Raw genomic sequence first — 23,927 nt, forward strand, 5'->3', positions numbered from 1 at the left:
TGTGTCCACTTGGAAATTTCCTTGGGCACCTGTTCTGTAGAGAGCAGGCAGTGGTTTAGCTCAGGAGTCGAACACCATGGCTTAGCAATTGCTCTTCATCAGCAATGATGTAGTGTTACACACACGGGGTGTGGGGGGGGAGCTCTATCAATTATGTATGGCTGCAATGATGTCTGTGACAACAGCCACAAACCTGAATGGCTCACTTGCATACCTGAGAATTGGCTGGCCATGGGCAGAGGGGACTATGGTCGTGACTTTCTCCTATTACATATTTCTCACATTCTCATAGTCCATTTGGAGAGTTATGGTAACCACAGAAGCTCAAGAGCAGCAACCGGAAATACGTGAGACAACACAAAGCTTCTAACTAACACACATGCTCAGAAAGGACCCATCGTCACTTCTGCCACACATTATCTTTTAAAGCACAGGCACAGGGCTAGGTTGGCTGTACTCAGGGAGTGGGGTAAGACATGGGACCAACTGGGAAGTTTCAGGGCAAATGACCCAGATATAGGCAGGGTGAACAATCTGTTCTAGAAGTACAGTGTTTCCACTGTAGATGCCCCTCTCCCTTCTCTTGAGTGAGTTTGTTCAGTGTTATTGAATAGTCACTTTAGTCTAAAGCTGATTACTTATTCCCTGAACATTCTTTGGTTTTTGGTGTTTATTGTTCTTTCCTGATCACCTTTGCTTTAGCTTGCCAGGAAATTCCCAAGATTTCAGGTTCTCTGCTGACATTCTTCTAGGTTGTATTCTTATGAAGAATTCTTTAGAAAAGCTACTTTTGGACATTCTTAGGGATTGCAGCAAAAGTGGAAACAGATTTGTGCGCTCACACTGATATCTTTATTCAATCTCCTCTGCTGTCATTTTCAATTTTCAGTTAATATCCATTTCATTCAGCATTCCAATATAGCAGGCTTCTAGTGCTACTATAAGCTAAGGCTCATAGCATGCTCACCACAGTGCTGAAAACTAGGAAGACAAAAATTAATGGAACAAAATAGATTTATTTAAAGCTAGCCCTAAGAAAAGAACACTTTTTTTTTCTCTCTTTTATTTTCCAGTACTGAGATTTGAACTCATGGCCTTCTGCTTGCTAGCCTGGCATACTACCACTTGAGCCACATATCCTGCCTTGGTTTATGCTGTTTTTCTTTTCTTTTTCTTTTTAGATAGTGTTTTATGAACTTTTCTGCCTGGGCTGGCCTCAAATTGAGGCTCCTGAGTAGTGAGAATTACAGGCATGGGTCACGTGTGATCTGGCTGGAGGAATCTTTGATGTCTTAAGTCTCCATCTTGGTGTGTATAGAAGGGGAGAGGAGACTTCAGGGAGGGGATAAATCAGGATGAGAAGGGCTTTTATGGGACACAAAGGCTTGTAGTGAGACAAGAAGTGGAAATCTCCTGAAGGGCAGACATTTTCTCTCTAAAATATTTCTTTCTCGTTTTTTTCTTCGTAAGTTGGTATGGACCTGAGACCTGAATCTCCTGTAGCCATAGCCTGCATTTTCTTTTTAGGGACCTACATTATGTTCTGCAAGTCAATTTGTATGAACTGAGGAAAGGGAGCCTGACAGAGACCTCTCTTCATAATTCAGAATACTGTTGAAAGAGGTGCATCATTAAAAGATGAAAGAGAGATGTCTCTTGAGAAGAAACAAGAATAGCCAATAGACACATGAAGAAATGTTCAACATCTCTGGCCATGAGAAATGCATATCAAAACTACATTGATATTCCACCTCACACCAGTTAGAATGGTCAATATCAAGAAAACAGATAATAACAGATGCTGATGGGGATGTGGCCAAAAGGGAACGCTACTATACTATTGATGGGAATCTAAACTGGTTCAACCACTCTGGAAAGCAGTATGGTAATTCCTCAAAAGACTAAACATAGAACTCCCTATGTTATAGAAATCCAATTCCTGGTCATTTACCCAAATGATCACAAACAAGGCCACACTAAAGTGACTAGCACAACCATGTTCATTGCAGCATTATTTACCATAGCTAAGATATAAAATCAGCCCAGATGCCCCTCAGCATCTGGATCAAGAAAATGTGGAATATATACAAAATGGAATTACTTGCTTCCATCAGAAAGAATGACTTTGCCCCATTCATAAGGAAATGGAAAGACTTGGAAAAATTCATGTTAAGTGAAGTAAGCCAGACCCCCCAAACACGTTTTTCCCCCTCATTTGTAAGAATCAGTATATGTTTAAGATAGTCCTAGCAGAGCATTACAATAGCTCAATACTATGTACATATGACCATATAAAATGATGTTAATAGAAAAGAAATACAAGATATGAAAACAAGAGGGTTTTTTTTGGTGGTTGTTTTTTAATGTACTGTGTGAAGTTATATCGTCTTTCTTTCTTTTCCTTTGGTCTATCCTCTATTATCACTGTTTTTGATTTTGGTACCCTGTGTCTAGTTTATATGTGTATCTGATTTGGGGAAGAGAAGGGGCATAAAAAAATGGTGAGGCAAAGGACAAAAGTGTAAACCAATGCAACAGTGATACTCACAAGATACTATGTTGGAAATGAATTTTACAACTTGGGGAGGGGGGAGTTGGGCAAGAAATGTACTCTTTACCCTACTTATGTAACTGTAACCCCTCTGTACAACACTTTTACAATAAAAAGTTTTAAAAAGACATTATGTTGGAAATGAACTGTACAACTTGGTGTGGGGCGGTGCGGGGAGGCAAGTGGGAAAAAATGAGGGAGGGGGTAACATTGTTTGACAAGCTTACTTATCTAACCGTAACCCCTCTGTACATCATCTTTACACTAAAATAAAAAAATTAAAAGATAAATAAAATAAAGGATAAATGGGGTAGCCAGGCACAGTGTCTGAAGCCTGAAATCCTAGTTACTTGTGAAGTGGAGATTGGGAGATTGCATTTCAAGGCCAATTCAGGTATGTAACATTCCTGGGACTCCATCTCAATCATTGGTTGGGTGCTGTGGTACACACCTCTTAATTAACCCAGGTCAAGGGGAAGCTCAATGGCTGCACACTGTGGCATGTGCTTTCCATTTCAGTGATACAAGAAAGTGCAAGTAGGATTACAGCTCAGGATGTCCAGGGCATGAATTGAAACCCCACCTCAAAAATAATCAATGCACAATGTACTCATTATCTTGCCTATGTAATTGTATCCCCTCTGTACAGTATGTTCACAAAAAATAAAAATAAAAATTAAAAAATATTTTCACATCAAATAAAATTCAAAGTTTTGTTTAAAAAAAAATAACCAATGCACAAAAGGACTGGAGTACCTGTCTAACAAGCATAAAGCCCAAATTCAATCCCTAGTACCCGGAAAAAGATTAAGGGAAAGATTAGGGAGGAAAGGCAAAAATACCAGTTTCAGCTCAATCTGTTACAGTCTGCTCCTGAAAACAAGAGGACTGAAAAATCACTTTCCCAGATGAAGGATTTAATTAAGCAGAAGGAAGAAAATCTATGTAGAAAAATCTAAGTTCCAACAGATTTTATTTAACCCACTAACCTTAGAAACCAGGTGTCAGTAGTAGATACAATGACTTTGCTGATGGTTTGGTAGAACTTGTAAGTAGGAAAGGAAGTTGGGGACTGAGGGAGGTACTTTTCCTAAGGGGAAAAGAGGATGTTACCTGGATTGTCCCTCTGTTATTATTGTCTAGCAGGAGACCCACTCTTTTTCTAAAGTTTATTTTTTATTTTTATTGTTGTTGTAGAGTTGATAGACACTAAAGCTACCAGCATAATCATGTTCTTACTGCATTCCAGAATCAACCCAGATGCCCTTCAGTGAATCAAGAAAATGTGGTATATATACAAAGTGGAATTCTACTCATCCATCAGAGAGAACAATATTATACCATTCATAAGGAAATGAAAAATCTTGGGAAAAATTATATGAAATGAAGTAAGCCAGAACCAAAGAGACAAATTGCATATTTTCCCTCATTTGTGGCAACTAGAATGTTCCTATAAATCTATGAGTAAACACACTGAATGATTAAAAGACATATGTACATATATACATATTACATATATGTGCATATATACATACATATATGTACATACATGTATATATATGCAACTGTGACATGATAAATTATACAGGACTCTAGACATTCACACAGTGAAGCTGAAGGAGGATGTTCATAGGTGTGGTTGACAAATGCTCAATAGCTATGTGCATATGATCATATAAGATAATATTTTATGAGACCCTCTCTTTACTGGATTTTTTTGGGGTCTGGTCATGGGGCCTGAACTCTGGGCCTGAGCGCTGTCCCTCAGCTCTTCAGCTCAAGGCTAGTGCTCTACCACTTGAGCCACAGCACCACTTCCGTTTTTTTTCTTTTTGCTTATGTGGTGCTGAGGAATTGAACCCATGGCCTCATGCATGCAAGGCAAGCGCTCTACCACTGAGCCACCTTCCCAGCCTCATAGAGATTCACTCTTTAATGTGTGCAGAGTGGACAGTCCCAGAAGCATATGCCCTTGCTAACTGTGTGGCACAATAAAGCACTTGGCAGGTAAGCTATAATTTTATGAGAAATACCAGACAGACTTCTGAAAGAGTTATTTTTTTCTATAAAAGACCTTCACCAGGAGTAGAAAATTGCTTATTGAGTAGGGAGAGTTAAATTGATATATTTATGCATCACTTTGCTTTTGGTTTACCTAGTCAACAAATATTAACAGAATGTGAGTTCGGAAAGGATCATTTTGCTAAGTACCGAGTGCACTTGGGGGAATAAAATCCTCACTGGAACTAATGTTCTAGTGAGAAAGTTTGAAAGTAAACAAGGAAAAAGATAAAACATTTAATAAATAGATAAATAATTGATACCTAATATATTATATGTACAATCATTAAGTATATAATTACGAGTTAGTTTAAGGTCTATGAATAAAATAAATAGAATATAGCCATAAAGACTGAGAATGGGCTTCTCCTTGACAATAGTCAAATCATCTGAGCTGCAGGCAGAAAGAGCTAATACCTATTTTTTTTTTTACTGTAGGAAGAACCCTGCTTTAGGGTAGCACTTGATTCCAAGAGGCTGTCTAACATCTGAGTCAGCAAGCCTGTGGCTTGTAGGATTTGTACTGTTTCATGCCCCTCCAGGTGCCAGCCAACAATAAGAACGTTCTTTTCCTCTGAGCCTGCACTCAGACTCATTATCCAGTTCCAAACAGAATGGATCAGAAACATAAAGTTGCTGGAAAAAAAAAAAATTTTAGGCCAGAGCAGGACTTCCCTCAGTCACGCCATAAGTATGAGCAAAGACTCATTCCATGGAAAAGGGCCTATCAGTCACAGAAGCATGGAAGTATAGAAAAATCATAGACAGACAGTATCCATCCTCGTAACAGCCAGAAGCAGAAGGAAGGGGAGGAGAATCACCAGCATCAGGCCTCCATCCTTCAGGGCCAATGGCAGGACTCTCCACACAGAACTGGTATGCACAGTATTTTAATTTAGTTTATTGATAGTGGAGTACAGCACACAGCACCATGGTAGAAGAGAGCTAAGTTGATAAAAGGGTTGAAATGGTAAACTCACAATTGCGAATCAAGGTTTGCCTGGAGTCAGAGTACTAGTCAGCTGGAGCTGTGGGGACAGCTTGTGTACAGCAAGCTACGGCTTTGCTAGGGTTCCCTGTAGATCAGGTACTTTGGATAATTTCACAGGCCTCAGAGTATAAGGCCAGAGTATACTTTCTCTAGTCCCAGCTCCAGAGAGGGTAGTTAGACTCATTGCCAAGAAATCCAGATAGGAGAGCTCTGGAAGATAAATTGTTGAGGTTGTAGACTTGCTGACTTGATCAGCTACTCTAGAGGCTGAACTGATCAGACTCCAGTCAGGGCCTCAAAACTGGCTTCACACATTCACCAAAACACAGAAGCAAAACCATGATACTACAGAGTGGTTTTATCTTGCGTGTCTATCCAGATCTACTACTGGGAGTCTAGTATGGAGATGGATTCTGAGTCAGTGCAGGCTGTGAGGGAAAGAATGCTCTCATTGTGGGCTGCTTCCAGGAGGGGCATGAAGCAGTACAAATCCCATAAACCACAGGCTTGCTGACTCAGATATCAGACTCCCACTAGTGAGAAATCCACACCTCCTGCGTTGGAGAAACACCTTGTTCCCCAGCAAGGACCACCTGGAACTTCAGTCTGGTCCTATTCTGGAACATGATCATCCAAGCAGGATGATCTGGGACCTTAATTTCCTGAGTATTTGGGACACACTGAATACTTTGGAATTGAGAGAAAATCTGTCTTTCTTTACTCCCCCATCTTTTCTGGTGTAGCCAAATTTGGGTATAGGGCAGCCAAGTTAATATTTCCTGAATGCTTATGGCTTTTTAGGTCTTGATGAGAGGACTTCACCAAGCCTCGGTGTCTTCAACTCTTAATGTGAGGATAACAGCAATACCTACTTCATCGGTTCATGAGTAACTAATTGTGATAGTGTTTGCAGGACATATTTAGGTAAATCCCCAATAGCAGATTGCCATCATTACTGTTGAGATGTAATTGCTGTCCCCCTGGATGTTGGATATGGCAAAAGAGAAGGATGTATAAACTGGGAATTTACAGTGAGTGCCATCCCTGAATGAGAAGAGAACACCAGAGGGACAGAAACAAGTATAAAACTGATCCAAACAGAAATTCCAAACCCATATGCCTCTCTTGGAGTCTCAGCTGTCTCAATTATATTTTTATGCTTGTGCATTATGCACAATAAATATATTATGAACTATATTTGCTTTGCAAAGTTGCTGTGTAGATTAAATGGGAAAGCATATGGGGACATCTTTGGCACTATGAAAATGCACTTCCTCCTAAACCTGTCATTTTTCACTTAGAAATTAGAGGCAACCATGCTTGGTAAGAAATATACTCATTACCTTGCTCATGTAACTGTAACCCCTCTGTACAGTATTTTCACAATAAAAAAACTTATAAAAAAGAAATTAGAGGATCTAATGAGCATTGCCTTTGTTTTTTTTTTTTTGTTTTTGTTTTGGAGACAGAGACCTGCTATGTTGCCCAGGGTGGCCTTGATCTTGCAATCCTCTGCCTCAGCCTCCCATGTAGCTGGGATTACAGGTCCACACCACCACTCTGGTTATATTACCTTTTTAATGAGAGTCTATGGGTTTAGACAGAGATGGTGGGCTAATAAAATCTTTGAATTTAGTGCTTTTAGACTAATTCAGAGCTTCAGAAAAGTATCTCCTTCTCTTTACACCAACCTCAGTACCCTTACTCCTCTGCTGGAGCTAGTGAACACAAGGTCATAGCAGAACCCAGGGGTTGATGACAATGGTAATTTGGGTAGGGTGGAAGGGGACCACTAAATAGCTTGGAGGGGGAGGGAAGAATATTCATTGAACAAAGTGGGCAGGACTAGGTTTCTTTTCACATATGTAAGCAGGTTCAGAATGATTCACAGACAGGGACTGAATACATCATAGCTAACTTCACTAAATCAAGCTGATTCTTGCATTAGTCATTACTCATGCTTTGTCAAAACTCATGGGATTTGCCCAGATTACTCTGCAGGTATTTTGGACCATCTTTAATATTTCTTTTTCTTTTTTTTTTTTTTTTTTTTTGGGTCCGGTTGTGGGGCCTGAACTCTGGGCCTGATCGCTGTCCCTCAGCTCTTCAGCTCAAGGCTAGTGCTCTACCACTTGAGCCACAGCGCCACTTCTGGCTTTTTTTCTTTTTGTTTATGTGGTGCTGGGGAATCGAACCCAGGGCCTCAGGCATGCAAGGCAAGTGCTCTACCACTGAGCCACCTTCCCAGACCAATCTTTAATATTTCTTAACCTTTTTCTTTCATTAGACAAAAAAAAAACCCTACCAGGAGCTGGTGGCTCATATCTGTAATTCCAGCTATTCATAAGGCTGAGATCTGAAGACTGGTTCAAAGCCAGCCCACTCATAAAAGTCCATGAGACTTACATGTCCAACTAACCACCAAAAAGCTGAAAGTAGAACTTGGTTCAAGTGGTAGGTACAACAGCCTTGAGTGAGGAAGCCAGGCAAGAATACAAGGCCCTGAATTTAAGCCATATTACTTGCGTGTGCACGCGCGCATGTGCACACACACATGCACATCAAACTTGCAAGAACTACACAGTTATCCACACCCAAACAGACATCCTTGAGAAACCAAACTAAAGGGAGCAGAACAAGATACCAGACAAATGAGCTCATTAATTTTAGAACTACTTCTAATTGTCTCACCAGATCTATTTTTCAGTGTACATTTTCTTGGTCCAGAATCAGGGAGCATAAGTCACCAAGAACTTGAAGACTTTGCAGTGATTTTTGTCTGAAGCCTGATGTCTGCAAGACTGCCCTTTCCCAAGACCACAGACCAGCAGGAGAATCCAGCGGAAGGGTCATTTGGAAGGAATGTGGGAAATGTTCCTGAACTGTCATGGATCATGCTCTCCAGAACCTAACTGAGAGAGGCATTAGAGTGCGGAGGGGGAGGGCCCAGCTAAAGACATTAGTGACATTCGGGAAGACCTGGGTTTCTTGACAGAATACAGCATCAGAACATAATATGCACCAGAGACTTTCCTCAAATAGCCTTAATTGCATTTTGATGTCCTGGTGACTGTGAAGATTATTTTTAAATCAAATTGGTGCATTAGAATTACATTTAGTTTTAATTAAGTTGATGCATTTGCCAAGAAGTAATGTACTTAGAGAACAGGAACGAGACTCCCAGGGAGTCTTCTGTCTTACTGGGTCTCAAGCCTTCTTTGTTTCTTATTTTCCAGAGGTCTATAAAACCTCATAAGGTGAAGGACATGAGAAGAGGCCCCAAGTCAAACTCAGACCTGTCCACAGAGAGTTAGGATGTCGGTATTTTGGTTTGCATCTGTCATTGGGCTATTATGTGTCTTTATGTGAATCACAGTGGTTCTCAAACCTGGAAGTCTGAATCCAGGAGAACCTGTAAGCATTCAGATATCTGAGTGGGATTTGACTCTGCAGGTGGAGTTCTAGGTGGAGTCCAGAAGCCACATTTGAATAACAATTTCCAAGAAATTCTTATGTCCTGTGAGTGTTACCATTCTAACCAGAGTTTTCTCCTTTGTGTGGTACCATTTTCTTGGGTAGCATTGCAGATTGCTAAAAAAACAAACAGAAAAAGCAAACAAAAACATCTCAAGAGAATGCTGAGGATATAATCATGAAAGACTTTGAAATGAGCAGAAAGATGACTGATCTGGTGTCTGGTCTGCTTTGTGCTTTCAACTTATCTTCCTCCTTTAGGTGCCTTTGAATTATTTTGCATGGTGTAAAACATTGTAGAGAAGTGATCATAATTTGAAACATTTTTCCCACAAAAATAAAAATGGATTGTGCCAGGAAGAACTCAATTAATTACTGCCCCATTAATACTGACCAGTTTTGCATCTGTATTCTTTATTACTTACATATGTATATGATGCCAAATGTATAATAACAAGAATTCTCCTTTAAACTAGATGTTACTAGTTCTCTCACTAGTGAGTCAAATAATAATTTTGATATGTCTTCATTTTATGTTTGTATGAAAATCATAATCGTATCTTAAAGATATTGCCTATATTAAGTACACTGTACAGATCACAGGTTTCCTTGTCAGACAAGCTAAAATTTAACCATCCTAAGAGACTTATAAGAAGTAATGTGAATGGCCAACCGGAGTGAATTTAAATGGATATCTTGCCTAGATCCACTGACTAAAGATGAGTTGAAAGAACATGAGTAATGGTTACAGATATACAGGTGCAGATAAAATAACTTTCAATGTTCTATAGAACAGTAAGTTAATCATGGATGATAAAAATTAATTGTATATTTCAAAAGACCTACCAGCCAGGATTTTGAAAGTTTTTTTTTAATATAAATAAGAAATGTTTTTGTTTTCTTTCCCTCCCTCCCCCACCCCTCACTGCTCTCTCCCTCTCCTGCACTGCCACTTTAACTGAAAGCCTTGAGCTCTTCCTTGGATTTCTTGCTCATGGGTGGTGCTCTACCACTTGAACCACAGCTCCAGTCCAGCTGTTTGCTGGTTAATTGGAGATGAAATGTTGTCAACTTTTCTGCTTTGGCTAGCTTTTACCTTGATTCTCCGATATCAGCCTCCTGAGCAGCTAGGAATAAAGGTGTGAGCCATTGATACCTGGCTTAGAAATGATAAATCTTTAAGGCCATAGATGTATACCAATTATGAATATATGTATATATATCATACATATACATGTAGTGTCAGTACAAATTTAAATTATCTAATAATTTATATAACTCCTTATAAAAATGTTGTCAACTATTTCAGAGAGGAAAACCTACCACAATCAACACAGTTTTGAAAGTGAAGGCAGGAGAAAGGCTAGTGGACTTAGAGGCATTTTCCCTAACTTCTAGTCCTGGACCTTCACTCCTGAGTTTTTGGGCTTGGTTCTCCCACCTTACTTCCAAGAAGATAAAAATGCATACATTGTTTTACTAGAAGATGAACTGAACAGCCAGGTGTTCATTACTAAACTTTGAAGTAGTCTGCCAGAGTTAAGACTGTAATGAATGTATTTGTCTAAGTGTATTGCCCCCACAATAAATTTTTATTGCCTTTTTTTATCTGTAGTAGCGGTCACATCTGCTCTCCTTCACAATTTGGTATTCCCTCTCCCCCCTTTTTTGTGGTGCCAGTATTGGGGCTTGAACTCAAAGCCTGAGTGCTATCCTAACTTAGTTTTTTCATTCAAGGCTGGCACTCTACCACTTGAGCCATAGCTCACTCCACAGCTCTTTGGTAGTTAACTGGAGAAAAAGAGTCTCACAGACTTTCCTGTCAGCACTGGCTTTGAAATGTGGTTCTCAAATCTCAGTCTCCTGAGTAGCAAGAATTACAGGTGTGAGCCCCTGCTATCATTTTGTATTTCTTGTTCTGAAGTTCAGGCCATTCTTCCACATCTTTTCCCCATGGGGGACTGGCTTCACAAGTGCTTATGACATCTCTTCTTTCTGGAGGCTTAGCACTGATGCTGCTTCTTTTCAAGGCCTTCCCTAACCTCCCAAGGCTGCTTTGATGCCTCTTTGAGGTGTGGTATAGCCTCACAACACCTCCTGCTTCAAACAGTTGCCACTGCATTATAACTGCTTGTCTACTATTCTGCTGATCCCAGGCCCATGCCCCCTTGAGCTCCTTGAGAACAGGGAACAACTCTTTGAGACCAAATCCTGGAAATAATCAAACAAGGGTTAAAAATCACTTTCAGCTCAGTTTCAAGTTGGGTTTTGAGAATGTCCAGAGTAGATGAATTCAGGCCCTCCCCTCTCTAAAGGTCCTTTAAGTATTCGCTCAGAGGACACGTGATTGCCCGCTTTCATTAGCCCAAGGAAAATCTGAGACTTGTTTCTCGTAATCAGATGATTCACAACCTATGTCCTTGTTGGGGTTAAAAGAAGATGTGTTTTTCTTTGATTCTCCCCTCCAATGTAGGTGTTTGGGCAGACACTGAAGTGGTAATTAATTTGTAGCTTTTGGAGAATTTTATAATCCTGAAAAAAGAAGTTCCCTCTTATGTTTTCTTAGTTTATAAGCTTTTCCCCCTTTCCCTTTTTCTTTCTTATGAAAAGTGGCCATTATCATATAAAGCTGTTTGAAGGGAACTAACAAAAACGAAAACGACTTAGATGCGGAAAGTCAAAACTGGATTCTTTACAGTAGGCATGGCATGGTCATTAAAATAAACATTTGGACCTTCTGATTTTTATTTACTCTCATCTTTTGTTTCTGAGTCCCTAAAATGCTTCAAGAGTACATGCGTGCTTGGAGTTATTTATACTTGCTGACGATTTATGTGAAATATCAACCAGCAAAACCATAAAAGTCATTTCTATTTAATTTTTTGAAAAGGTGCCATGAGGTGAATAAGAAGTAATGACTCCAAAACTTTGTTTTACAGATATCTGAACCCTAAATCAGTGAAGATATTGGGACTAGTTACATTGTAAGTGTTGAAGATAGAGTTTACTTTTGTGAGGAATCTGAGTGTGAATTATTAAGCTTTGGCTAATAATATGTGCATGAGTATATGTATGTCTATATGTGTGTATGCCTATGAGTGTGTCAGTTTATGGCTAAATTTGTTGTGTACATAACTCTGTGTGTGAGAAAGCATATGCAAATGTGAGTGTACTGTACATACACACACACATTGGAAGTGGAATTGTGGCTCAAGTGGTAGCGCTAGCCAAGAGTAAATAAACTCAGAAACAGCCTAGACCCTGAGTTCAAGCCCAAGGACGAGCACAATCCCCCATTATTCCCCCTCAAAAAAGAAAAAAAGCAAACAACCCCCCCCCCCCCGCCCACTGTGAATTTCAGGTAGTGTTTCAAAGAGCTTTGCTTATGCATTTTCTCAAAGTCCATACAGTGTAATTTCCAGGTGTTTCCCCCTCCCCCGACTCCTCAGTAGTTAGGATTACAGGCCTGAACCAACAATGCCCAGCTTCTGGAGTTCTTAAAAACTTGATGGTAAAGGTTCTAAGGACCATTGTCTAAGACGTTTAGTAACAGCTTATCCGCTATACAAACCTGTTCTATAAAGAACCTGTGTGACACTTTATGTTATCAGATCTTAGATCATCAGCAATGGTTTGGAGACCCTGTGTAGGACCCCATCACATCTTGGGTGTCCGTAGTCAAAAACTACTGACTTAAAACACTCCAGTGACTGCCAAGCCATCCCAAAGATAACCACGGGGTGTCACAGCCTCCTTATTATTGGACTCGTTAGACATCCTCCTTGATGATACTCAAAGGCCAGAGGGAGATTTGTCTCTGCTGAATCTTTCCACTAGTGTTAGTGAGGTTATTCAGAAGACAATGAAATAAAACATACAATAAAAATAGGTAAGGTTGAAAGCCAAAGTACCTAAAATATACTCTGTACTTCATTTCATCCTGGGTATGAAATCCCATATTTTATTTATATTATCCTCGTTCTGTCTTCCTAGGAAGGACCAAGCTGAGTGGCAGGAAATGAAATGGATTACTCAGATTAGTTACTCAAATTGATGCAAATATTGTCAGAGTTGGAAAAGAATCCCCTGGTAGGTGTCATTCTGGTCTTTCCCTTTGGGGAATGGAAGAAGGCCAATGAGAATGAAACAGAGGCCACCAAAGATGAAGATAAACTGTGCACCACAAATACTCTGTTCTTTGTCCAAAGACAGTAGAGTTTTGATCAAATATATGTGTTGTGAGTGGGACTAAGGCAGTTTCATGAGGCCAGGAATAGAGGCTCAGATGGCTTGAGTAACTTTTCCAGGATTCATGGGGTCATCTAACTAAGTGAATAGCTTGGCTTGGACTTAAATCCAGGCCAACTGATGCTCCTACTTTTATTATTTAATGTTCAATGAATGCGTGCTGCTATATTCGTCTCTGTGTTTCTTATTTCTTAATTCTGCAAAGAAAACATCTACTTTTGGAATATTAACTAGACATGATTGGAACTAACATTGTTCAGTTATTGCACTGTAGTTACAATTACCTCTATCACAGAAGGACAGATCTGATTAACCTTATTGCTGGTATGAGCAAAGCAAAGCAGGTACATAATTTACTGTTTGAAATGAGGAAGTAGTATAAGATTCTACACCACCTGACTCCAGATAAAATTGAGACCTATGAGACCACTGCGTAGTGAATGCACTCAAGTGCAGGGCCCACTGAGCAGGGGTAAAAGGGAAATGGAAGGGTAGAAACACAGAGGCCAGACAAGGCCTTGTATAAACAATCCAGGCAGGATAAGAAATGAGTTGAGGATGGGTATGGGAGATTTTAGGCAAAGAAAATAAGGGAAGAACAACAAATACATTCCATGCTGGAAGCATAGGGAAGCGTCTGTGGATGGTCAGAGGTTTGGGCAGATGGTGACATTATTTCTCAAAGGGCAAGTTTGTGGGAGGAGGGAGAGCTGAGCTACTCTGTCTGTTGTTCGGTGGGCAGGTAGGAACCCAACTCTCTAGATCTGTGGAGAGTCTGTGGACCATGGCCTTCGGCTTTCCTTATTATTAGGCAAATTTGTAATGAAGGCTAGTTGAAGCCAGCATCTGTTTTTATATAATAACTGACTTTGCCACTTGAGCCTTCTTTACCCAGAGTTCGTGCTTCTAACTTTTCCTTGTATTTCATTTCCTTTGTTCTTTTTATTTTTTTCCTGAGGATAAAATATCCTGTTACCCAGCCTGCTCCCTTGGTCAGAATGCAAGTAGATAAGAATGGTATGCTATCAAAAAGACTTTTTTTTTCTTTCTTTATGATTTGAAGCAAGAGAAAGATAATTCATGGAGGCTCAGTTCATTCAAAAAGTTATACTCAATCCCCAGAGCATTACCTTACACATTTTAAATCAAGTTTCTAGTGTTTAAAATGGGAACCTAAGTCTCTTTGCAAAAAAAGTGTAAGTATGATTTATCATTCCAATCTTGCCGTCTATGTAATGCGGACATTTCACTCTTGGGAATGAATAATCTTGTTTGCCTTGAGGCAGACTGTAAATGCACGAGTTGTGATCAGACAACTTGACTTTTCATGGCCTGCAACCAACTCAAATAAGCACACAGAGTTACGACCACCAGCAGATGCTAGACACGCCCAAGGGTCCCTGGAACATTGGGTTTTTCTCCAGAGGAGTTTCCTTATTAAAATCGGATGGCTTCAGAATATTCTTCTAGTATTGTATCTACTACCTGTACAAAATGTGTAAGACCTATTCAATTGACAATCGTCAGATATTTTTTGCAGATAATCATTCTCAAGGAGTTCTCAATATGCAAGGAAAAAATACACATCACCCTTGTCTTCATCTACAGATTGTTAATGGAGGGCCATTAACTATGGCAAATGGAAGCTAAGACGTCATCCCAGCAATGAAGCCCAGGCAGGCTCTGCTCTGACTCACAGAGCTTGTCAAACCTCTGACAGAATAGGGTCCACTTGATAAACGCCATGTTCTCCTCCTCACAGGTAATGTTTACAACTCCAGCCAGTGAGATCAGCATGGCAATTTTATTCAACGAGGGAGAAAGCTCAGAAGCATAAAAGCATAATTGTCTCTACTTTGGAAAGGCCCAAGAATCTCTTGGAAGCTGACTTTCAATTTTTACTGAAACAAAGCTGACTCTGGGGTGTGGCCTATGTGTGCTGTCAGATGCAGAGAAGACAAATACTTCTGCCCATCACCAGGGTGGGGGTGGGGGTATGCTGCAGAGGGTAACCCCTAAAAGGCAGACGGAAGCTAGAAAATGGGGACTCGCTGGAGCTCTTTGGTAGCTTTCTTTGTCTGTAAGAACTTTGGGGGAGAAGGCTGAGTTCACTGAGGTAAAGGACCATGTCCAGGAAAGGACACAACTTGAAGAGGTAGAGAGGTCCAGCCAGTTCTAGGGTGTCTTTCCTAAACAGCTGAGGGCAGTGCTGGTCAGTACCTTGATCTGTGTGGACTTCAGAAAAATTAAAGGCGATTTTCCCAGTGTGTGGCCAGTCTGATAGCTTTTAGTGCTAATTTATCTCCATTCTTTTCAGAAGAGGGAAGACTGACTCTCCAAGAGCTCTTCTGATTGGAGAAACAACTTCCTGTATTTTGCCATAGGATATGAAAATACAGCAGCTTTCCTCTGAGGTTATTCATGGCTTGGCGGTCATGAATGGAAGAAAGGACCTTTGCCTTGAGATAGGCCAATAGACCCCATATTATAAATACTTTAATAAAGCCAAGTTCTTGTGGCTCCTGATTATAACCTTAGCTACCCAGGAGGCTGAGATCTAGAGGACTGTAGTTTAAAGCCAGCCCGGGGAGTAAAGCTGGCTAGATTCCTTTTCTAAAATAACCAGTCCAATCAGGGTTCATGTGGTATACCAGCCAATGGAACAAGCAGATTGAACATGCAGGCAACTATGATTTTGAACACCAGGATCACACAGACAAAGCAACACATACTTGTAATAACTTCTCATTACAATATGTCTATGATGCCTGAGCAATGCACGTGTTATTTGTTCTTTTCATTCAGCCTTACAAAACCCTAATAATAATTTATAAGTGAGGGTATCAGAGTAGTGAGATATTTGTAAATGGCTTAAGGTCACATAAGAAGCAGGCTGTGAACCCTAGATGAACTCTATCCTGAGAGAACAGGAACTTTCTGGTATGGCGAAGAGAACAAGGTTCTATTTCATAATGACACAAAACTCATCTTCTCTTCCTCTGTATTTTAATTTCCATAAAGCATAAGAACCCTAGTTAACACTGCTTGATTTTTTTATTTTTGTGCTGGTACTGGGTCTTAAACTCAGGTCCTTGCACTCTCATTTGGATTCCCCCCCCCCCACTTTTCGCTCAAGGCTGGTGCTTTATCACTTGAACCACTCCTCTACTTCCAGCTTCTTGCTGGTTAATTGGAGATCAGAGTTTCACTGACTTTTCTGGCTTTGAATCTGTATCCTCAGATTTCAGCCTTTCAAGGAGCACCTGGCTCCTCTATCAGTTAGTGTGAGGATTATAGTTTTGATTCTCTATCAGAATCTACTAGAAGTCAAGTATATAATACATACTTCCATTCGCTACTCTGCTGATCATGCACTAAAGCAAGGTTTCCCAAAATGTAATCCTCAGACTAGCAGCATCAGCATCTTCATATGGACTAGCAGAGATGCCAAGTCTACTGAACCAGATGTTCTGGGCATGGGACCCAGAAATCCTTATAAATCCCACAAGTCACTGGACATACTATTTCAGAATCATTATTTTAAAGCACATGTGGAATTATTTGTTCAGGAGGAAAACCCTTGGCTTTAACATTGTTTTTCATTCATTCATTCATTTCTTTTTACCTCATTTCTAAGTCTTCATTCTCCTGTGGCACAAATTTGTACAAGGCAACGTAGGTGTTCATCTGTAATGGGTCTTTGGAAAGAGATCCCTGAAAGAGGAAATAAAAGGAAGGTGAGAGAAGGAATGGGAAAGAGATGGAGAAAAGAAAGCATGAAACTAGGAAATGGAAAAGTTGCTATAATAGAATTTGAGCAGAGGGATCATAGGTGTTCAGGTATCTACCAGTTTTTAGTATTTTCTCTCTCAACTTGAGGTTTATTTTTTAATTTCTTAGCTGAGTTAGATTTTTATTATGAACCATTCAAAAACAATTATTTGGAACTCATTGTCAGAAATATTGCAATTTTCTTCACATAATTTTTTCTTTGATATGAGCCTTTGTAAAAAAAATGTCAGGGTTAGCCCCAGGAATGGAAATATTCTCTCTAAAGAGAAAGGGATATGTGAATAGTAATAAGCAATTCTTTTTTCTAAAAGTGGCTTTTTTTTTGTTATTCACATTGAGGGGAAAACACAGATGTTGGCATCAGACAGAGATAGGGTAGGTCAGGCACCAATGTCTACTGATTATGAAACCTTTCAACAGTAATAATGAAAGCTACTGATTTTGATAGTTTACTATGACCAGGCATCATATTACTTCCAATAGCAGTATTAAATATCACCATAATCTTGTGAGGCATGTTTTATTATAGTCCCAAATTACCAACTCTAAGAGTCTTGTGTCATATAAATATTAGCTATCATTATTAACAAATTACATTTCAATGGTATAGAAACACATATTTTATAATATACAGGCTAAATGATATGTGGCATAATATATAATTGCATGATACATTTACATATATGACATAATAAACATACTATATGTTTATGAAACAAAAGTTGCTCATGACTGTATGCATCATTTTTAACCTATTTGTTATTTAAAGCTCAGTTGTTTTATACTCTTTATTTTATGACAAGTATATAGATATGTATATGATCATCTAAATATAAAATATAACAAATATATGCTTTTTATGCAATGTAATCATATATTGCCATTTTTATAATTTGTATATACATGAGTCAACTTAGATGAACATCTATGACAAAATATAAAGATCACAATGAAATCTTTATCTTTACCTTTTGTGCCTTGTGATATCTGTTTATATATGACACATTATTATGCTATGGAACATCACACTACATTATTCTATTTTATTTTCCCACAATTGTAGTCTGGGACCCACGCAATGGATATGATAACCCACTTGGGTAGTAACCTGCAGTTTGCTCTGAGGACTCCAGTCTGATCTATCTTCTGTGACTTCTGCAGATACGTGGTAGTTTGTGTTCTTTGCTTGGTCTCTGAAATCATCGGTGCCATTTTCTGGATATGTAAATACTGAGGGAGAAGAGAGAGCAGGTGCTTGTGAATCCAGCCACCATGTTTGGAACATGACTGAAGGAGGTCAGTTTCTTTATTCTGTGCACTGTATCTTCTCCCTTGATCCTCACTGTCTTCCTCCTTCCAGTAACTCTGCCTCATGTCCTTTCCCATGGCCTGCTTCCCTCATCTCGGCAAGCCTATGGCCTCTTAATGACCTGGCCAACACCCATCCTTAACATCACTGGGCAACTGTGTCTCATCAACTAACTAGTCTCATCTGGCCATCTTCTCAGGAGTAGGGCACGCTGTTCTTTCATGCTGAACGTGTTGAGTCATTTGTTAGTGGGGTGATGGTGAGGTATCATCTCCTTCACTTGCCTTTGAACTGCTTTTACTATCTGGGGGTTTATACTCAATATCTTGATTTTAACTCCTTAGTGATATCTATGTTCTGTTTTGCAGATTAAGGCTTGAGTTTCAAACTTCAAAACATTTCCTTGATCCCTTCCTTTCAATGCATTGGGACTGTCCTTATCATTTTAGTTTATTCTTGGAATGTATGGTTCTTTCTTTTGCATGTACATAGCCACATTGAAGAAGGCCTTTGATAGAGGACAAACCATCTTCAAATGGGCAGTTTTCCCTGTCCACATGGACCACTGTGGGAGATATGGTGAGTTTGGTTAGCCGGTTCCCTTCAGTGACAACCTAGCTTTACCATTCTTACCAGATGTTTCTTCCTTTAAATGACACATGACAAATGTTTCTCAATATATACAAATAGAGTTATAGTGTCTAAAATTTTAATCTAACCTTTAGATGAGTTGACATTTTATTTATGCATTTATCTCTGCATGTATTTATTATTTAGACAGGGAAAGTTTATTTGACTGTGAAAAGAGAGTCACAGAAGCAGAGAGACTTTGAAGAGAGGGGCCCGGAAGAGGAGTGGCATGGGCCAGAGAGCAATTGGCTACTCCCATATCTCCTCCCCTGGGCTTTGATTGATGGTAGGCCTATGCACAGCCCCAGCTCTTTTCATTGTAGGTGGCATTTAAAATCACCCATTACTTCTTTATTTATCCCTTTTATTTTCCTTCAGCTTTTTCAAGAAAATGCCAGCAGAAAGAGGGTATGTGCCCCGGGAAAGAAGAATTCCACAAAAGCCACAGTCTATTTCATTAGTGTGTAGAGAATCTTTACTGTTCTTAAAATAGAGTTGGCACCAAAGATGCACTGAAGCCTATTAAATATCTATTCCACCCAGTTTATAGCTGCAGAGTTAATGGAGAACAGTCCACTACTCTGAGGAAGCCTAATTAGAAGATAAACTCAGTTCCACAAGACCTTGTTGGCCTCAATATTTGGCCATTCAATCAAACTGGTGTTTACCAGTTTTAAAAGACATCTGCTGATATTGTGTCACTCTTTGAGACCCAGGTATAAAGACTTGATTTTGACAATATAAAACTGAACATTTCTAAAAGGATGCTAAATATTTGAGTGGGAACATGCAAGGAGAATCTTCCTAGAAAATTAGGGATTGGGGCTAAAATGGAAACTGCATAAGGAGTTCAGAATGGATTGATTTTTAAGTTTTTTTTGTAAATTCATATTGTTTTAGCTTTTTGTTGACTATCCCTCTGATTCAAAATGTATAGTATTTTTGTGAACTATGCTGGAAATTATTTGAAATGACTTTAACTGTGTTTTCAGACATACAGTTGCAAATAACATGAGTTTTAAAATCTATTCTTTCAAGCTGGTTTTAAGATTTTGATTTGTAGGAAGAAGAGAAAAGTAACTTTTTCTAAAATATACTAACTCTTCTATGAAAAATAATTTTTTTAAATTTCACTCATGACAAATACCCAAAGCTTATGCCATTACTCAGGCCTATTTTCTTTAGTTAAAGATGCAGAATAAATCTTTTGCCTCCTTTCTGGAGGCTGGGTTTTCTTTTCTCTTTCTCTCTCCTTACATTCTGCCTTCCTTTTTTGACTTCACAGACCTGGAAAGCCGATGTGCACCATTGCTTCCTGAGAGGATGATTTGGTTTTTCTTTCTTCCACATTGTAATGTGACAAATTACATTACTGAACTATCTGACATTGACCCATATTTGAGCCCCTGGAATAAGCCCAACTTGGTTTTATGCAATGTGCTTTAAAAATACATAATGGGTTTTGTTTCAGATGTCTGTATCTATGTTCAAGAGGCAGTCTGGCCAGTGATTTTCCCTTTTCCATCCTTGTTTGGTTTTGGAGTCAGTATGGGAACCTCATAAACCAAGTCAGAGAATGCGGCCACCCTTCCCCCTGTTGATTTTTTTCCTTTGGAAGAACTTATGTAATCTGGAAATTTTCTAGTCTTTTAAATGTTTGCTAGAATTTATCTATAAACTTGTCTGGGCCTGGTATTTTTACTGTGTAAAAACTTAAATATTGATTCAGTTTCTATAAGGATCAGAAACAAATCAAGTTTTCTACTTGTATTTCTTGCCTGGCTTTAGTCATTGATATCTTTTGGGTGTCAGCCTATTAAGAAAAAAGTTGTTTTTTGGGGAGAATTTGGTTAAGACAAATTTTTTCAATTTTTTTTGTGGGGGGGGGTCCAGTTGTGGGGCCTGAACTCTGGGCCTGGGTGCTGTCCCTCAGCTCTTCAGCTCAAGGCTAGCGCTTTACCACTTGAGCCACCGCGCCACTTCCGGCTTTTTTCTTTTTGCTTATGTGGTGCTGAGGAATCGAACCCAGGGCCTCGGGCATGCAAGGCAAGCGCTCTCTACCACTGAGCCACCTTCCCAGCCCAAATTTTTCAATTGCCATTTTTTGTTATTGCTTTCTGTTTTACTTTCCCTGATCTCTTAAAGAGTTGTGGAGATCATAAACTTTGATATTAAAAAACACAGGGGATTTGTTGATCTATCCTAGTTTGTAAATAAACCATACTCTTTATGGTTGCCTTTTTCCTGTATTTTGGTGGGTTTATTATATTTCATTTTCTGACTTTCAAGTATAGCTCATAGCTTATGACTTCACAGACTTTCTTACTTTGTACCACTACTGGAACTGGAACTCAGGGCCTTGCGTTCTCACTCAGCTTTCTTGCTCATTGCTAGCACTTTACCACTTTAGCCATACCTCCAGTCTGCTTTCTTACTTTGTAGAAAAAATACTTTTAGAGTGGAATACTTTTAATGCCTTCACACAAAGTTAGGACATAGTCTTTAAAAATTTTTTAAAGTAGTTATACAAATGTGTTTCAGTTCAACATGTCAAATTATGATGAATGTTATGCCTTATATCATTCTCTCTCTTTCCTATTTATCCCAACCCTACCCATCTCCTCAAGTTACCTGGTTCCATTTTCATCTATGTGCATTGAGAAGTGTGACGGTTAATTATTACTTAGTCTACCATCTATTCTAATTTTAAGTATTAATTACTTTAAAAATATATTTAAATTTTCCAAGTTATTGATTTCATGGTCTTTTTCCATTTTTTCTTTTGTAGTACTAGGGATGGAACTCAGGGGGGTCCATACCCTAGGACTATGCTCTACAGTGCACTACACACCCAGCCATTTTGACTATTGACTTTTGAGTATTTTTATCTTCTTTCTATGACGGACAGAAAGATGTGTTCTGATAATGTTAAATTCTTTGAAATGGATGAAGCTTGTCCTATCGTCTAGTAGGAAAATTTTTTTTTGCTTTTTAGGTTTCTTAAAAAATTATCTTTAAGTAGCTATAGGTGGTGAATTTTTTATAATTGTTCCTTGTGTTCTTAAAAATGAATATGAAGTCTTTGCTATTTAGATGGCACCACCTTTTCAAGTCAGTTAGATTAGGATTGCCAAGCATATCACCAGATTGTTGACATTAGTACTGAATCTCTCTGTCTGACATGCCAATGAGTGAAAGGTATGAAAATTTTTCACTATGAAGCACAATGTTAATTAATTTTCCTAGTGATTTTTAAAATTTTCTCCTTAAATGTGAAGCACTGTATCAATTATGTGCAAGTTCATAACCTATCTATCTATAAAAGTATCTATCTATCTATCTATCTATCTATCTATCTATCTATCTATCTTATCTATCATCCATCTGAATTGGCAGTACTGGGGCCTTGTACTTGCTAGGCAAGCACTGTACTACTTTAGCTATGCCTGGAGTCTTTTGATGTAAAGATTTTTTCTTTAAGGTAAGGTTTTATATTTTTTCCTGGGCTGGCCTCAGACCTTGATCCTCCTACTATGCCAAATATGCAGTGGGAGTACAAGTATATTTCACTAAGCCTAGTTTATTATTTGCACTAGGGTCCTCTCAACTCTCCTCCCTAGATTAGCTTCAAATCATAAACCTCCTATTTCTACCTCCCAAGTAGCTGGGATTACAGACATGAAACACTATACCTGCTCAGAATTTGTATCTTCTGATGAAATATATATGTATATAATGATGTTTTGTATCTCTAGTAACGTCTTTTTCATCTTCAAGTTCATTCTTATACATTAATATACAAGTTTTCTTTTGCTTTTTTCCCTTCCTTCCTTCCTCCTTTCCTTCCTTCCTTCCTCCTTTCCTTTCCTTCCTTCCTTCCTTCCTTCCTTCCTTCTTTCCTTCCTTCCTTCCTTCCTTCCTTCCTCTCCCTCCATATGTGATGCATGTCTCTCCTTCTCTCTCTCTCTCTCTCTCCTCTCTCTCTCTCTTCCCTTCTTTCTGTTTTCTCCCAAGTTAAGACTGATACCTCTGGAAGACATTCTCCTTTCCTGGTGGCATGATGGATGGGTGTCTTTTGGGGGTATTGGCATTTTTTCCAAAAGTTTGTCATTGACACTGTTACCCTTTACTTCCTCAAGTTTTGTCCTTGAACTTCATTCAGGGGATCTAGTATGATTCCATCTGAAGTAGCAGTGCTGTGCACAAGTAATCATTGCCCTGATTATCTACTTACATGTTTTAATCACTTCGAAATCCTAAAGAATTATCTTATTTTGCTGCCAATTCAGCACTGCATAACTAGAAATTTCTTTTTAGGTCTCTTTCCTAGCAGTTTTAGGAGTGCTAAACTGGGGGAGATTTCACAGTGCATCTATCCTTCTGTTTGCTGGAAAGGGAAACTTCTATGCTTTTAAAGAGATCCTTACCTATTAGATCCTAAGTTTGTGTTGCAAAAACACATTATAAATACATCTACAATATAGGAATTTTTCCATCAGAAAGGTATAATAACCAAAAGTATCTGTCAACTGACTCATTAAATATCTGTTTCCGTTATTTCTTCTTTTTTTTTTTTAGCAACAAGATAAAATTTGACATGTAGAACCAATGAGGACTAAATGCAAGATTAAAATTTCAAAATGCATACATTTTCTGAAAGCTTGCTTTTTTCTTTGATTTCTGGGCAAAATTTCTTTGCCTGAGTGCAAAGTTAAGATGATACTAGATTTGTAATATCCTTGAGTATGTGTGATAAACCAAGACCTTTTTGAAAAAAATTTTTTCTAGGAAATTTGTTTTCACTTGTTTTTTCTGTTTCTTTTCCAGGAAAACCCTGATCCAATGAAGTTACAGTGAAATGCAATTACCGA

At 38.9% G+C, this 23,927-nt stretch overlaps 1 protein-coding gene across 4 annotated transcripts in view; it reads right to left on the reverse strand.

Moving 5' to 3' along the window:
* Positions 1 to 23,927, reverse strand: part of Stac (SH3 and cysteine rich domain) — a 133,681-nt gene that overhangs the window by 17,585 nt on the left and 92,169 nt on the right. For 3 of the 4 annotated variants that reach the window (XM_042666548.1, XM_042666549.1, XM_042666546.1), the window contains exons 7-8: positions 18,214 to 18,347; positions 16,951 to 17,039 (exon numbers count right to left, since the gene is read on the reverse strand). In XM_042666548.1, coding sequence (XP_042522482.1) covers positions 16,951 to 17,039; positions 18,214 to 18,347 — 223 coding nt within the window. The remainder of the gene's footprint in view (positions 1 to 16,950; positions 17,040 to 18,213; positions 18,348 to 23,927) is intronic. The other variant, XM_042666547.1, reaches the window with a different exon arrangement.

The sequence above is a fragment of the Dipodomys spectabilis genome, unplaced genomic scaffold, assembly GCF_019054845.1.
Source record: "Dipodomys spectabilis isolate Male_0828 unplaced genomic scaffold, ASM1905484v1 ptg000365l, whole genome shotgun sequence".
In the NCBI taxonomy this organism is placed as follows: domain Eukaryota; kingdom Metazoa; phylum Chordata; class Mammalia; order Rodentia; family Heteromyidae; genus Dipodomys; species Dipodomys spectabilis.